Below are 16,152 nucleotides of genomic sequence, written 5' to 3'. Positions count from 1 at the left end.
TCCAACCGTGGCTATCTCTACCATTCTCACCCTCTATCTTTCTTCCTCCATGTATATTTTTATTACTCTCCTGGTGTGTATCTTCCCGTCTCTCTATCCCCTGCCCCTCTTGCACTCTTTAGATACTTGTGCTACCATCTAACATGGAATTCCATTTACGATGGGCAATTGGATTGAAGTTCTTGACTTTAGCAAGAGGAAGTGCTTGTGTAGGTATGCTATTGCCTTTATCTTTGTACAGATTAATATGATAATGTGTGCCATTATGTCTTGGCTTAATTCCATTTACATATCACTTGGTGTATACATGTGTATCATTTTGCAAGTATTTGAATATAATGGTAATCTCTTGCTCCCATGCAATAACAACAATTGTCCTTATATACTTTGATTTGTACCAATACTATGAAACTGGTTCCCATCTGAGAGATCCCTGCTATAACATAAAATGATTCTGGAAAGCCATGGGCAAGAGAATTGGCCCCCTTATAAAGGAAAGCTCGTACTTTTCCTATACACTACACAAGTCCAGTATAAGAGGAGGATAAAACAGAGGAGTCCATTTGTAATGATAACTAAATAGAGAGTGCAGTTGTTCAAATGAAGAGGGCCATGACACTAGAACACAATGGCTGTGCATTTTAGATGTTACTAATATTTGTTTTACTTTGTGACACTTACTATATTCAGTAAATGTACCTCACATTTTGGCTTTGGAATAATTTAATTTGGTTGCTTTTAGTTGTAGATACACACTTTGCTATATATATTGGTATACATGCTCGAAACTATGATACACATTTGCAAGGATGTTTATTTTTTTCAATTTCATATTATACCATAAGAAAAATATGGATACATCAAAAGAGATGCATATCTAAAGTTATGCAATGCAGATATTGACTTATGTCCTCAGTGATAGCAATTGAAGACCCCATGCACAAATTTATAACAATTTATGCACATGTAACTATATTCTGATACACATATTAAGTGCAATTCAAGAACATATTAACAATATGGAAGCGATACACATATTGAATTAAGTTGTAGTTCAAAATGGATATAGAAATAAATACACACATTTTCAACACAAGTCAAAAGTGTGCATAGTTTTAGGCCACATGTTCCTTGGTTGATGGCTAGGCTGATGATCATTGTTGTTATCTCTCAATATATCTATAGTATGTCCTATTTCTTCACCTTGGCTTAAGATCTCTTCCTTTTGTTCTATAGCTCTATTACCCTTTATGGCAACAACGGACGTTGTAAGACTTTTCTTTTTGGCAAGGAGCTCTTGTTTCTAATCGAGGTCTCACCAGATGACTTAATTAGTACATCTTGGGATGCTAGGGGTGGTGGAGCTCTTTTATCATCCTTGGACTCTTTGGTTTCCATTGCATTTCAATTGGAGCAGAAAGTGTGAGGATCCGTGCGGGCGTGTGTTTAGTTCCACATCGGTTATTCGCTGGGTAGATCTTCGGTATTTATACAAGATCAAGGAACCCAAATAGTAACTTTCGTCTAGCCATTTTGGGTGAGATCTTGAGTCGTTACAAATGGTATCAGAGCGGACCCGGCCCATAACCTATGTGGAATAGGGGACACTGCAGGACCGATCTATTGGGGTTGACCACGGGCCAATCGTGGTGTTTGTGATTAGATTTGAATAGATATGAACCCTTAGTCTGACGAGGACGTCAGGGCTTGAACGGGGGGAGTATGTGAGGATCCGTGCGGGCGTGTGTTTAGTCCCACATCGATTATTCGCTGGGTAGATCTTGGGTATTTATACAGAATCAAGGAACCCAAAAAGTAACTTTCGGCTAGCCATTTTGGGTAAGATCCTGAGTCGTTACAGGAGGGACATATGATTCGATTCCTAAAAGGTGTACAAAAATTATATATTGTCTCATAGAATATAGGTATCACTTTCGTTACATCCTTGGACTCCTTGGCTCTTGTTAAAAGCATTGCAACCCCCTCCACATGTTCTTGGTCCTCTACTTTGAGTTCCTCTAGTTCCTCTTCTCCACCCGTGTCTCCTCCTCCAATATTCTAGCCATCCTTCGATCCCCTCTCTAAACCTCGACTTTGCTTGCCACTTCACTGGCACTACGTCCACAACCTCATCGTCCATGCTGTCATCATCTAGGTCACCCAAGTCACCATTGCCTTCCACACCAGCATTGCTTATAGCTCTTGCCTCACCTTCCCCCTTGCAAACCTCGATGACAACGTTGTCCTCCTTTATATATCTCTCTAAAATGACATCTTGAAATCCCTTCAAGATCTCATCTTTGAAGCTTGGAGGAACTATAATTTGTGGGATTATGAGCTTTGGTGGCTTGACCTTATGGCGAGTGACAAGCTAGAATTGGCAACGATGGCGGCCTGCATCACTGGGTTCGTAAGATGTTCGCCAAGTTCGCGAGGGAGGACACGGGCATAGCGATTTAGACATCGGCTCTCTCTTTTAGAGTAGAGCAAACGTATTCGACTGACGCTATCGCTGTGAAAACCAGCGTACCCCCGCCCCCTCCCCTTTTTATTATTATTATTTTTAATGATTTGCAAAATTCACTTGATCTATAGTTAAATTCTTTGCAAATCAAGATGGTAGCCTAGTGATAAGGAGGTGATAATTCCATCCAAGTTGTCCAGGTTCGAACCGCGTGGGCGTCGATTAAATTTGGGGACTGGATGCTTCATGCCTGGATGGCTTGCTGGCGGTTATGCTTTCCTTCCACTTGTACCAAGATGGCGCTGTAGTGACGTACCCACACGTGAGGTAGTGAGCCCAGTGGGGTGAGCCCACGGGTTGGGGAAGGCAAGCGAAAACCTGCTATCTGTATCGAATATTCTCTTGTGGAAGGGGGATCTGTATGGAACATTCTCTTGTGGAAGGGGTTTGCTACACGAGTGGGAGGTCCAGGAGAGGAGGAGCTCCGAACATGCTCCCCCCCCCCCCCCCCCTCCCCCCAATTTCTTTTTTTTTTTTTTAAAATGAATTCTTTTATTTTACTCATTTCCCTTCCCCCTTCCCTCGCTCCATTCCTTTTGGAAGCCCCCCCCCCCCACCCGCGTCCATGGCGCTGAGAACCCTAAACCCGCCCGTCTCCTCGAGGCACAAACCATCGTCCCCCCTCGACTACATGGCGCTCTTTCAGCTCCCGCGGCGGAGGTCCGATCGCCTGCCGCCGCTCCCCGCCGTGAAGAACCGCGGCGGTACCCGTATCGCCGCCGGAAAGGGGGGATTCAGGTGTCTTGGAGCGGGGGCCGGAGATGGGGCCAGGAGAGGAGGAGCTCCGAAGGGTGTAGATTTGGCCACGCTGGGGAATCTGTGCGTGGATATCGTGCTTGGAGTCCCGAGCTTGCCGCCGACGCCGCCCGACGAGCGGCGGGCTTACATGGAGCAATTGGCGGCTTCTCCTCCCGATAAGGTTGGCAAGAACCGAGTTGTCTTAGGGGTTTAGTCTTTTTTCTACTATTTGTGTTACTTTGCTCGGTAGTTTGACTGTGAATCTTGATTGTTCCTATTCTGTTAACTTGGGTTTTTGGATCATCAATAGAAGCTGAATTTGATGTAGTGTAGAGCTGCTGGTTAAAAAATTGGTGAAAAATGGTGAATGACATTTCGGCTTCTTTCCCCTTACTGCTTGTGAAGTTGTGATTCCCAATCGTTATAGTTGAATTTTTATTTTCCATATCTATGCCTCCAGTCAATATGTTTTATTATAAAATAATAATGGCTATCATCCCTTTTTGACTAGCCTAATGTTAAAATTTCCTTTTTTATTATATTTGTCTTTGTTTTTAATCAGCTTTTTAGTATTTTTAGAATAACTCTGGTGCAGACCAACAAAGTTGCTTGCAAAATCATGAAAACAGCCAATGCTGATGAAATGTTTTTGTTTGGACATAACCTTGTAAATCATTTTTCCTAAATCCTTGACGTAATGTACTGGGAATGAGTTGACTATATGATGGTGGCATTTGGGTGTATGATCTATGTTTGAACTGAAAAAAATGCTTAATAAGTGGCAAATGATCAGGTTTTGGTCCGATTAGTTCTTTTCCATTAGTCCTATGATGTATCTTTTTTCATGATCATTTCTGTTTTAAACCATTGTTGTAAGCTCTCAAGTGTTTCACCCCGACCTCTAAATTAATGATCAACCATAAAATGTAATCTTATTTGAGTTAATTGTCCCCAACTATTAATGTAAGCTTGCCACAGTTTATCCAAGTTATTAGGTAGGGCCAACCTAGTAGTGCCAATCCGCCCTTATTTATGGCTTAAAACAATTACATATTTGTTACATACTCTTCAATTATTAGGTATTTAGTTGGCTTTATGCATTTAAATGAATGACTAAATAGCTAAACAATTGAAGAATATAGAATATTGAGAATGAGATATTTATATAATAGTTAAAGCTAATGAATTATTAAATAAATGACTGCTTACTTGAAATTTATTTATTAATTAATATGAGTGTAGTCGTGTCATCAACTATAAATTTAAGCTAATGAATACAACTATTGGTAGGTATAAAACTACCAAAATTTTATTTATCAAAGATAAATACCATTGCTTTCTTATCATGAACAGATAAGATTGGAAGCATGTACAAAAAAAGATCATTTTTCTCTCATCTTGAAATATAGTCAAAATCAAGGTATGTCGTACCGGTACCGATAAGCATACCAGTCATCTACCAGACCATTACGATACCGGTTTGGACCGGTTTGTACTGGTTCCGAATCGCTCTGCCGCAGGAGCACGCGCCCGCGTGGTTCTCAGTGCGCGGGCACGGGGAACAGTGAGCGGCGCGCGTACTGGTGCGAACCGGTCCGGTTTGCACTGATACAATACGGTATCTGGTTCGTACTGGTACGCAATGGAGCCGGAACTGTTTTTCACGCTTGATCTAGACGGTTAGGGACCGGACCAGTCTGGTACATGCTGAACCGGCCACCGGTTCAGCATACCATGGTCAAGATTATACATCCTCTTGAAAGGATACACACTAAAAGTGGAGAACTTTAGACCATGCTGGATATTCTATAGAATATGTTGTTTTAATGATTAAAAGTAAGAGTAAATCCTATAAAGAATTTCACATTGCAATTAAGTTAGTTAAGCTAATAAAATGACCACTTAAGCATTTAAGCGGATGTTTAAGAAACTAAATTCTCAAGTAGGTACCACATAAAATGCTTAAATGTTACATAGCCGTGTAAATAATAGCTTAAATGCATAAGCAGGGGTTTGCGATAACATTTCACAAGACCTATGCCTAAGTCATGGAGAAAAACTGGTCTTAGTTACTCTTAGGTGCGGCTTAAATGGATAATAATGAAAAACAGAAATGAGAAAAATATAAGAAAAAATAAAAAGAAGAGGTCACCTAGCCTATATAGACTCAATACTTTACCTAACTTGGTTCATTGCAACCCCTACTTCCAACAAATAACTAAAAGAGAAAAAGCCAAAGAGTGATATAGTGGACCAGACCCCTAGAAAGTAGGGTGGGTGGGAACAAGGTTCACCGAGCCAGTACTATAGGGGTTACTAGTTGGTGACCATGGTGTGGATCCATACCATACCATTATAGGACATACCAACATAAGAAGAGTTGGAGAGGGAGAAGAGGAAGAGAGAGGGAGGAAGACAAGGCGGAGGTTTAGAATGAAATCCTAACCCTAACCCTTAGGGTGAGTGAGTGCATGCAAGAAAGAGAGAGAGAGAGGGAGGGAGGAACTTAATTGGGGGGGGGGGGGGGGGCTCTCCGACCATCTGGGGAGAGCACTGTTTGCGACTAGGAGGCGGGGCCCTCTTGAACCTCTATGTGGGATGGGGTAGGAATCAAATTGAGAATGCGAGCGGGGGGATTTAAGAAAACCATGATTTAATCGAACTAAGACGAATTTATGCAAACCAAGGGGGGAGAGAGGGGTTTAAACGAACCCAGGTCCCATATTGTTTTAAAAACTTGAACTATGCCTATTTTTGATTGGTCCGGTTCGGCATGTCCCAAGCCACCCATGGTATGCGGAACCGGACTGTTCGGCACGCCTCGAACTGGCCGGTTCGGCAACCGTGGGTGGGACTTTGGGTGGGAAGGTGGAGATATTTGGTTGATGCTTGCCTTATTTTCATGTCATTGTCTCCATTCATTTTCAAATAGATCACCTTTGAGCTTCTAGTTCTTTGTTGTTTCTCTATTTTGCTGGTTGAAGAAGTCTATGAGAAGGAAGGAAGAAGCTTCTTCCTTGCAGAAGAAAGACTGTATCATTTGCTTTACTATGTCCAAGATCTTTATACAAAGAGGGTTTTATGAAATGCAAACACAAACACACACACTTGATCTCAAGTAGGTTTTTACCACCTTTGTTTCATGAGCATGCTAGATGAATGGTTATTAGCTAAAGGAGTTAATTTATCACTTGCAAATGGATAACTGATCAGATTGAAATTGTAAAATATTTAATTAACTACACTGGATACAAGAATCCACAAGGATAGCACTAGAGTTTTTCCTCAGTGGTTTCCTTTTGCTTGTCTCTAATTTTTTATTGCTTTTTACAAATTACCATTGATTTAAGTGTTGCTGGCTACTAACCAGCATGTCCATTCCATGCTTAAAACAAACTGATAATTTACAAAATAACTAGACATGCCAACAAGTACCTATTTGGGTGTTAGTGCTGCATAATACATGTTGCTGGGCACTGTACAGCATGTTCTGGCACTTATAAACTTGAGAGTTTCCCCTCCTAATTGTTTCTTTTTTCATGCTTTAATGTCTTTCTGAGCTGCTTTCCAAGTTCCTCTTTTGGTGTTGTTTCTTGAATTTATTTTCTTTACCGGCAACTATGCTTAGTACATCTCAAGAGCAGTACCAGGGCTACCTCTTACAGTCAGGTAACAGTTCATATTAAATCAATTGTTTGATGTCTGTGATCACAAAACAAGATATATTGCTGCAGTAAATATGTTCAGAGAACAAGGCAAACGGGCATCCGTTAGTATTTTTTATAGAATATCTTTAACGGGCTGGCTGGCTGGCTGGCTCTCTGCCTGCCTGTATGCCTGTATGTGCACGTATGTTAATGGTTCACTCATAAGTATGTCACTGGAATATTTTTAATTTTCTCTCTTGCATTATATATAATGAAAATCTGTATAAACAGGCCATTCTTGATGCACACCTTCAAGTGACAATTCTGAAGGCCTTCAAAAAAAGCCTGCCCGTATGCCTGTATCACTGTATGTCTGTATGTTAATGGCTTATCCATAAGTATGCTATCAGAGTATTTTTATATTTATTCTTACATTATGTACAATGAAAATCTGTATAAATAGGCCATTCTTGACGCAGACCTTCCACAAACAATTCTTAAGGCCTTAATAACAAAAACATGATGTGTAGTTGTGTACTATTGAAAAGAGAGCCTTCTTTGAGGAAGGGAGAATTGCCTGCATGTTTTTTTCTGGAGAGGGATGCAGGACCATCACCTTGCCTTAGCATAGACCTGTGTAATCAACCTATAATCAATGTTCTCAGGCCTTTGCATCCTGCGAAAATAAAATAGATAACCTTTGCATCCTGAGAAAATAAAATAGATAATGTTTTAAAGCATTTGTAATTTAACTCTCAGAAGCAATATGCACTTTATGATTGTGCAAGAACCTTCTCTTTCCTTATCTTGGAAGGCTGTGTTGGTCAATCATTATGGAGGTGCCTGGAATTTATCTTTCTTTCTATTCCATGTGTAGAAATATTGGGAAGCTGGCGGTAACTGCAACTTGGCGATAGCTGCAGCAAGGCTGGGGCTTCATGTTGCTACCCTTGGTCATGTAGGGGATGAGATATATGGGCATTTCCTTCTCGATGTGCTTCAGGATGAGTGCATTAGCATTGTTGGAATGAATGAGAATACAGAAGCTACTGTTCATAACTCCTTTTATGAAACACTACTTTGCTGGGTTCTTGTGGATCCATTTCAAAAGCATGGATTTTGCAGGTACATTTGTTTTGGGTGCATAGTTTTATCCACTTATTTGGGAAAATATATGCATGAAATTGCTACTTCATGCCCTTTGAAAATTTTATGTTTCTTTACAAATGAAATGCTTTTTTACTAGTGTCTGTCTGTGATATCAGCCGTGCTGACTTTAGTGACGAGCCTGCATTTAATTGGATAAGTAAGCTACCAGGACAAGTTAAGATGGCTATTCAGCAATCAAAGATCCTTTTCTGCAATGGTTATGCATTTGATGAACTTTTGCCCAATGTGATCATCTCTGCCCTTAATTGTGCTATTGATGCTGGGACAGCAGTGTTCTTTGATCCTGGTCCACGTGGAAGAAGCCTTCATCATGGCACGCCCGAAGAGCAAAGGGCACTCAATCTGTTTCTGAGGCTTAGCGATGTTCTCCTTTTAACTTCAGACGAGGTACTTTTTTTTTCCAAAAAAAAAATCAGTTATTGAACTTGAAATGCCAATTTAGTTCATATTGGTTAACTTTCTTGTTGATTCAGTACTTACTTTTGAGTACTATCTTTTTCTTTTGTTATTTTCATATTTTTCAATCTGTTCTGATAATTTGCACTATATAACCCAGCTAATTGTTCATCTTTTCACAAAGGCAATAAAACTAGATGCATGTGTTTCACATGTTCAAACTTCATCTTCAATGTTTAGACATAGTTTCATGTCTAGGTAGCAGGAAAGATGAAAATTGAGTGCTGGAGGAGGGTGCCTTGATCCTAGAAATGGTAAAGTGGGAGTGAACAAAAACTACTTGCAGATAGTAAAACAGGACATCTCTCTAATATTATCTTTACTGTTTTAATGGCAGAAGCTTCCAATGACTGGATTTTTCTTTTGCAACCCAAATACCCTTTGTATCCAGACTCCTATTATAAGACTTCATTTTTAAATTCTTTTCCCTAATATTGGCCTTTCAAGCAACTAGATTTTGCTTTTTGTTCTTTATTTTCTAAGAACATTCTCCTGAGTGACTCTTCTGGACTCCCATCTAATTGTCATCTCTGTAACACTCCACATCCTCTCCACTCCCACCCCATCTCTTTGTTTTTTCCTTCCAAATGTAATGCACATGCAAGATTCTAGTAACATCATAATATTGTGACGATGGACATCATCACTCTTACAAATATCCATTTTCTGCACCTTCATGGCCACTCTCATTTCTGATAAATACAATCAACTTAGCTACTTCTTGCTTAAACAAGAAAAGTGCGCCAACTAAAAATGGGATTCTTTTATCATGTTAAATAAATAATAGAAAAAAAATCTTCAAACAGTTGCAAGTTTGTAAAATCATATCCTTATTTTGAAGCTTGCTTTTTTCTTGCCACAAAACTGCTTTGTTGGCATTGGATGAACTCACAAAGCCACATATTTCAAGTCAAGATGCATGAGATTTTAAATGTGACCCAAGTGCGAGTGCAGGGTACCAGAATTTTTCTTTTGACTTCAACATTCAACTCTTACATCTTGGTCTTGCATGAGATTTTAAATTTGGAAGAACCCAGTTCTCTTGCATGAGATTTTTATGGGTTAATCTACTTCCTCTCAAACTTCAACCTTGATTATTGATTTCAAGTGTAGGCAAATGCAAAAATAATTGCTAGTATGATTGAGGATCATGTTGAATGGCATAACATGGTTTTCTTCATTAAATAGTTTGAGAGTTGGAATCCCCCATATGAGAGGATGAATAAAAATATCGTAACTTAGTCATAACATTGCATCAAGAATGCTATATAGAAATCAAACATTCTAATATGATTCCCATAGGGGTATTGTAAATAAGCCAAGATTGAGTTGGCTATGACTAGCTTAAGCTCAGCATGGTAACTTAGTAATCATTGCCAACCCAATCTTAGCTTGAGCATGCCATGAGCTAGAAAAACTTAGCTCAAGCATGACTTATCTAACATCAGGCTAGCTCAAGATCAGCTCAATTAGGCTTAATGTCACAAACTTGAGGGTAGGGCTATGTTACTTGGATACAGGTACGTGTGCCTTGTGAATGCTGAATTTCGAATCCTTCCATTTTTTTCGAATCTCTTCTTGTAGACCCATACCCAAGTGTAATACCAATCGCTTAACATGTAATTGGTTAGTGCAAGTAGTTAAGGCTAAAGTGACAGGTAGAATAGTAGAAGCAGAGAAAGGAAGGACGTTCGAAAAGGTGGTAGTCGAAGACCTCTGGCTTAGGGGAGTTGAGGAGTGTTAGCAATGAGTGATAGATAGAGGTGGCAGTGGTTGTGCATTGAGCCTTGAGGTCTTGCTACAGGAGAGGAGAAAGGGTCACATGCAACTAGGTGCTTGAGATTATGGGTGGGTGGGCAAAGGAGGAATTAGGGTTAATGGGTAATGGGATAAACGTAGCTTCGGCAGGCTAGTGAGACTGAGGTTTGGTTAGGCTTTAGGAGAGGCAAAAAATGTTCAGTGATGGCAATTGGCAATGGGTTGTCATGTCTATCACTATGTTGCCTGATTATAGTGTTATCAAGGCCTACCGAAGCTGCTAGGTGCGAGTGCACCTAGGCAAAACCTCAGCGCCTTGCCTGCCTCAAAGCGAGGCTACTTCATCTAGGCACACAAAAGAAGTGCACCATATGTGCTCCTAGCTGCGGCACTAAAGTTTAAAACAGGAATGCCTTTATGATTGTCTGAGTGGGTGTATGTATGTATGATTGGGGATGTTTGAAGGTGTGTTTTGTGTTGCATTTGGTAATAACCATTGGTGTGGGTGTTTTGTGTCTTTCTATGTCCATTTTGGTGGCTGTGTTATTTTTTATTGCCAAATATTTGTAACATTATGCATTTATAGCATATGTCTATATATGTATGTTTGTGTGTGTATGTATATATCATGTACATACATGCATATATATTTATATTATGTATCCATGGATATAATATGCAAGTTTACATGTATGTGTAGATACATATGCATATCTGTTTTTGTGGATTTACATCTTATATATGTGTATATATGTATCAATATGCATGTTAGTACATGTAATAAATTCATGATGTTGAACATGTTTGACAATAAAAATATCTTTAACAAAAATCATAAATTAATAAATTCATATATGTGTAATATACATATGTATGTATATGCATTCATATATGTATATAGATATACATATTGCACCATACTTCACCAAGAAGGTGCCTTGCTTTGTACATTGTGCTTGGCTCTAAGAGATCTTGGGACCTCAGTGTGCCTTGAGCCTTTAATGGCTTTGCCTCATTTGTTGGTTTGCTTTGTTTTGGGATTGCAGTTCGAAATTTGCTACCTACCAACAATCGCAATTAAATGGGGGTTAGATTAAAAGAATTCATTCCAATTGATGCATGTTGAAATTCGATTGCAAAATCTAAATGAGAAATTTACGATCCTCTAACTGATGTTGAAAATAAATAATACATGAGAATTAAAGTGTACACACCATTCAATTATTGCATAGGATTTCTATGGTTTGTTATTCTAGTTTTAGAGACTTTAGGAATTCTTCTCCTATCGTCCCATGTTCCTTATGTTTTGAGGAAAACCCATGTCCTATTGTCTCCATCCAAAATTCCACTCACCCTAGCCTCCTCAATAGTGAAGTATTTGGATTTGGGATATGAAGATCTCAATAAGCCCCAGTGGAGTAGTCATTATTAATCCCCAGTTTTTCTAAGCTAATGCATTTTACCTTAAATTGGGGTTTTACTAGAATCCAAAAACTTGTGAAGCGGTATGCGATGTACATGATTAAAGTTCTAGTGTGATCCAGTGGCCAACATGCACCATTAGATTGGGACTCTATTACTATTTTGTTCTAGGTGAACATAGCATGCTTCGTACCTTTAAACAAAACAAATCATCCCATTCACTAAATCTAAATAGATAATCTCACAAATCATTCAAAATGAACCAGTTGGCAATTTGCGTACATGTTGAGTGATTTTGGTAACCATGGTGATGGCAACTTCCACCAAGGCGGGATTAGGAAACCATCTAGGATAGAAGATAGAGCAATGAGGTCAATAAAGAGGGGAGAACTCGTTCATCATGTGTATTGGTCCTATCAATTAGATATCATGGCTGAGCTAAGTTCATAGGCTTGTCACTGCAACCCACAAACCCAATACCTGACTTGGACCTGACCTGAAACCCATGATGTATGAGTTTGTTTTGTGGTCCAAAGTCGTCCATTGAAACTTTTGGATCAGGTATGTGTTTGAGATTTTTAAACCCAACTTGACCAAACTCGACATTTACCCTCATAATTACCCGGTTTATTACATACATATATACATGCATGCATATCCATACATACATACATAATATTAGATTTATTTATGTATCTTTCAATTTCTAAACTCTTAGAATATGAAACTTTCTTCCATAACTAGAGGGATAGAAAGATTAAAAAGTAATGACATGTTAGAAGACATTTTGTGTTTATACTTGACTCATAAAGTGCACCTTTTCAATTCTTTAATCAAATCATTGTTATATAGTTAATCATCCAGTGCTTGTTGTTCATGATTTAATTTTTTAGCATGTATTGGATTTTTCATTTATACACTTTGCAAAGCATGAGTAGCTATATAAGGTTTGAAACCTATGGGTAGCCGGACTGGATCCTGCTCTGGCCCAAACGTTGTGCACATTTTCAGTACCTGAACCCAGAAATTAATGGATTCTTCAGTGGACTGGGAATGGACAAAAAAGTTAACCCACAACCCAACAGGTATGTATCTGGTTTTTGTGAAACCGAGACCCGACCCAATCCAATAGCACCCCTATTCCGCTATCTAAATAAGTAAATACGAATGATATATGTGTATATATAGACAAACAGTAAAAAGTACGAATTGATAATAATTAATGTATTTGTTTTTTTAATATGAGCTTTACCAAGCCGAACACAAGCTGAGTGAGCTGTGCACAGCTTGTGTTTAGCTCATTAACATCTTGAGATTAAAAATACAGCTTAAGGTATGCTCATATACTTCTTGTATGAGTTGCTATTGGGCTTTCTAACCAATATGAGCAGCTCACTAATTTGACTGCCCTGAGGTTTGGGTTAGTACAAGTTTGAGGAAGCTTTTCCTGCAACATAGAGTTGATTTTAACTTGTTCTTGCATAATGATATGGCAGAACATTGTCTTTGAGCTTCAGAGATGTATAATTTGGTTTTTTTTTATCTCCAAGGAGAAAGTAAAAAAGAAGTATGCGATTAGAAGGAAATTGGAGCACATCTTATCATCAAGTTGCACTGCTTCTTGAAGATTGGTCTAAGGAGCACAAAATGACAGGAAAACCTCAATAATCCAGTGTTCTTATATAAAGGCCACAAAGACATACTTAAACCTAAGTGAATCATGTCAATTATTTTGGTTGTGATAAAAATGGTGAAGATGGACAATCAACCAGCTAAGTGAAGTGGAATTGAGATTCGCCTTGGCCTAATAGATTTTATTTGAAGAGTGACCAAAAGAGCAATGAGCAATGCCAGGCATGTTTTGGCACACCCAGTGAAGTGCATGCAAGATGATGCGAAACTCATGGTTAAGCGACACTTTAGATGGAGCATCTGTGGGTGACTTTTGTAATCTTTCCCTTTTGTGATCGAGTTGGGGTGACATCAGATTCCAAGGTGCCTTCTGTGGGCTGATTACCTGCTGAATGGTTAACACAGAGATGTGTCTCTGAAATCTGACAAGGATCCAGTACAAATTGGAAAGCATGGTAGTGAGCACGCACCAGTCTCTAGTATGGACATCACTGGAAACAAAAGCAAGCTCCTGATTTATCAAGGTTGTATACTTGATTCAAGTTACAGTTGCAGCCGACTAGGGGTGCTTCATTCTGGCATATGACAAGCTGTCTTAGCATAGAGTTTTTAAGACATTCAGACATCTTTTATTATGTTCTGCATGTGGTTATTGAGATTAGCTTGAAATCAATGGTCAGGTACAGCTTCTGTTTTTTCCTTGTAAGTCCTCCAAGAAGGGCATCGGCTAGGGGAAGAGATCAAAATATTAGAACCATTATTTGGTAAACTTCTCTTGGCCACGGTGGATGCCTCATCTATCTGATTCTTTTTTTTTTCTTTTTTTCTTTTTTTCTTTTTCTGCAGTCATGTAAAATGTAATGCTTGATATACACGATCAGCATTCACTGTTCAAGATCTAAAGTTGTGGTTTTAACATGATTTTTCTTATTGCCTATCATTGTTAATTTGCAAGAATTGTATTTTCTTTCTTTTCCATTCCCTGCTGCTGATATGATGATGTACAGGCTGAATCTTTGACCGGGATCACAAATCCAATTCGGGCAGGTCTAGAATTGATCAGAAAAGGAGTGCGCACAAAATGGGTCATAATCAAAATGGGTTCAAAGGGATCAATTCTGATTACCCAGTCCATTATTTCATGTGCTCCTGCATTTAAGGTACCATTGTAACTAATTTTAGACCTCTCCTTGTGCTAGTGGTAGAACAATAAATAAAAACTTCGTCTGCCTTTCTTCAGTGAAAATCCCTGGCCTCTGGGTCTTAAATCTATTAATCTACTTTATGCTGAAAAATGATTGGGATCGGTTCTATTGTATGCCCTCTATATATGTTCTCCCTCTGAGCACATTCTGCTTATACATATCAAACATGTCTACTGCTTCTAAAAGCTTTCATTTGATCCTGAATTCTTCTCAGGTGAATGTCGTTGACACTGTTGGGTGCGGAGACAGTTTTACAGCTGCTATAGCTTTTGGTTTCCTTCATGACCTGCCTGCAGTCAATAGTTTAGCACTTGCAAATGCTGTGGGTGCAGCAACTGCTACTGGTTGTGGAGCCGGTCGAAATGTTGCTCGCTTGGACAAAGTTTTAGAACTTCTGAGGCAAGCAGATCTCAACGAGAATGATGAATTGTGGAATGAGTTAATTGAGGGAAATTTGGAGACAAAAGAAGTTAGACTTCTTTCCAGAGCATCTATAAACGGATGCAGTGGCTGTCTTGTTCGTTATCCTATATATAGTGTAGTCTCTGAACTTCTATCAAAATTTGAGGGAGTATATAAAAGAAGCATAATGCATTCTTGATACCGAAAATTGAGTGAACAAAACCCGTTGGAAGAAACTGGTGTTGATATAGTCATTTCTGATGTTCAGGTTCTATTTCAATTTTCTGCCTGTAGGTGTTCTTGATGACTTGAAGGAGGCCCTGCACAAAGTTGAGTTTCAAGCAAGAGCTATTAACCTTGCTTGGCTCAAAGAACATCCAGGTTATGTTCTATAGTATTCGTACTTGTATTGATGCTCACTTGAAAACATTCCTCTCATCAGTTTGATCAACAGGATCACACTAAACCATTATAATGCATTTTGTTGAAAGCAGTTGAGCATTATGGCTTTATTGTTTAACCTCTCTCTACAATTTATTTTTGTTTCAATAAACTAATTTTGCCCTGCTTCATTTGATTCCCTTAGTCTGTCACAGTCTTCTTTTAAGCTCCCTGGTTCCAAGCTTCGTATGCATATTTGTCTCCCGACGGGTAATGTTTCCTCTTCAAGCAACTAGCCCTGCATGCTGCCTTTGTGAAATTAGCCTGTGTAACTGCTTTCAAGTCCCGATGTGCTTACCGTTCAATTAATGTTAGCGAAGTTGATAATGGACATGTGCCTCTCCTTCTGATGCTTGTCTGGATCTGTAGATCTACATTTCGATTTTCTTATTAAATGTCTTAATTTTATTGTAAAACTACAGATGCCATGTAGAATCATAACCATTCTGTAAGCAAGGGACCCTCTAGGTAAGTTCTCTCGAGCCCTCATATGTTCTTATGCCGTCGGTCTGCTACTTTGACGATACCTCTATTATTCTCGGAAAGTCAATCTGACTTAGGTATCAGAGGATTTTCCGTCGAACATTTTCCGATAAGAGGATTTTCTCGTCTTTGTTGTTTTAAGTCAGATTTAATGTCGATACAAGGGTCCGAGCACGATTTTCTATTTTGATCTAAGCATATCTCGGAGGCACATTGCGATCTTCTGCCAATCTCTACGGCCTGAATGGTTAATAGCCAAGTCCTTCAGAGCCAT

The 16,152-nt window shown here is 39.1% G+C and overlaps 1 protein-coding gene across 1 annotated transcript; it reads left to right on the top strand.

Annotated features, from left to right (window-relative positions):
- The first annotated feature begins 2,887 nt into the window (after nt 1-2,887).
- On the top strand, nt 2,888-15,471 carry LOC103718986 (pfkB-like carbohydrate kinase family protein). The gene is made up of 5 exons (XM_008808024.5): nt 2,888-3,443; nt 7,787-8,034; nt 8,175-8,466; nt 14,355-14,507; nt 14,767-15,471. The coding sequence occupies exons 1-5, from the start codon at nt 3,090-3,092 to the stop codon at nt 15,151-15,153; spliced, it is 1,434 nt and encodes a 477-aa protein (XP_008806246.3). The 5' UTR covers nt 2,888-3,089; the 3' UTR covers nt 15,154-15,471.
- The last annotated feature ends 681 nt before the right edge of the window (nt 15,472-16,152 follow it).

The sequence above is a fragment of the Phoenix dactylifera genome, chromosome 5, assembly GCF_051530095.1.
Source record: "Phoenix dactylifera cultivar Ajwa chromosome 5, Ajwa_hap1_PhDact_Kaust_v1.1, whole genome shotgun sequence".
In the NCBI taxonomy this organism is placed as follows: Eukaryota; Viridiplantae; Streptophyta; class Magnoliopsida; order Arecales; family Arecaceae; genus Phoenix; species Phoenix dactylifera.
This window is presented reverse-complemented; position numbering and strand designations above follow the sequence as displayed.

What these genes read in the sequence shown, in the direction of transcription:
- LOC103718986 (XM_008808024.5), top strand. Translation starts at nt 3,090, where the DNA reads ATGGCGCTGAGAACCCTAAACCCGCCCGTCTCCTCGAGGCACAAACCA. An exon ending in CAAAAGCATGGATTTTGCAG is followed by an intron (nt 8,035 to 8,174) that starts GTACATTTGTTT and finishes CTGTGATATCAG; the next exon opens with CCGTGCTGACTTTAGTGACG. An exon ending in TCCTTTTAACTTCAGACGAG is followed by an intron (nt 8,467 to 14,354) that starts GTACTTTTTTTT and finishes GATGATGTACAG; the next exon opens with GCTGAATCTTTGACCGGGAT.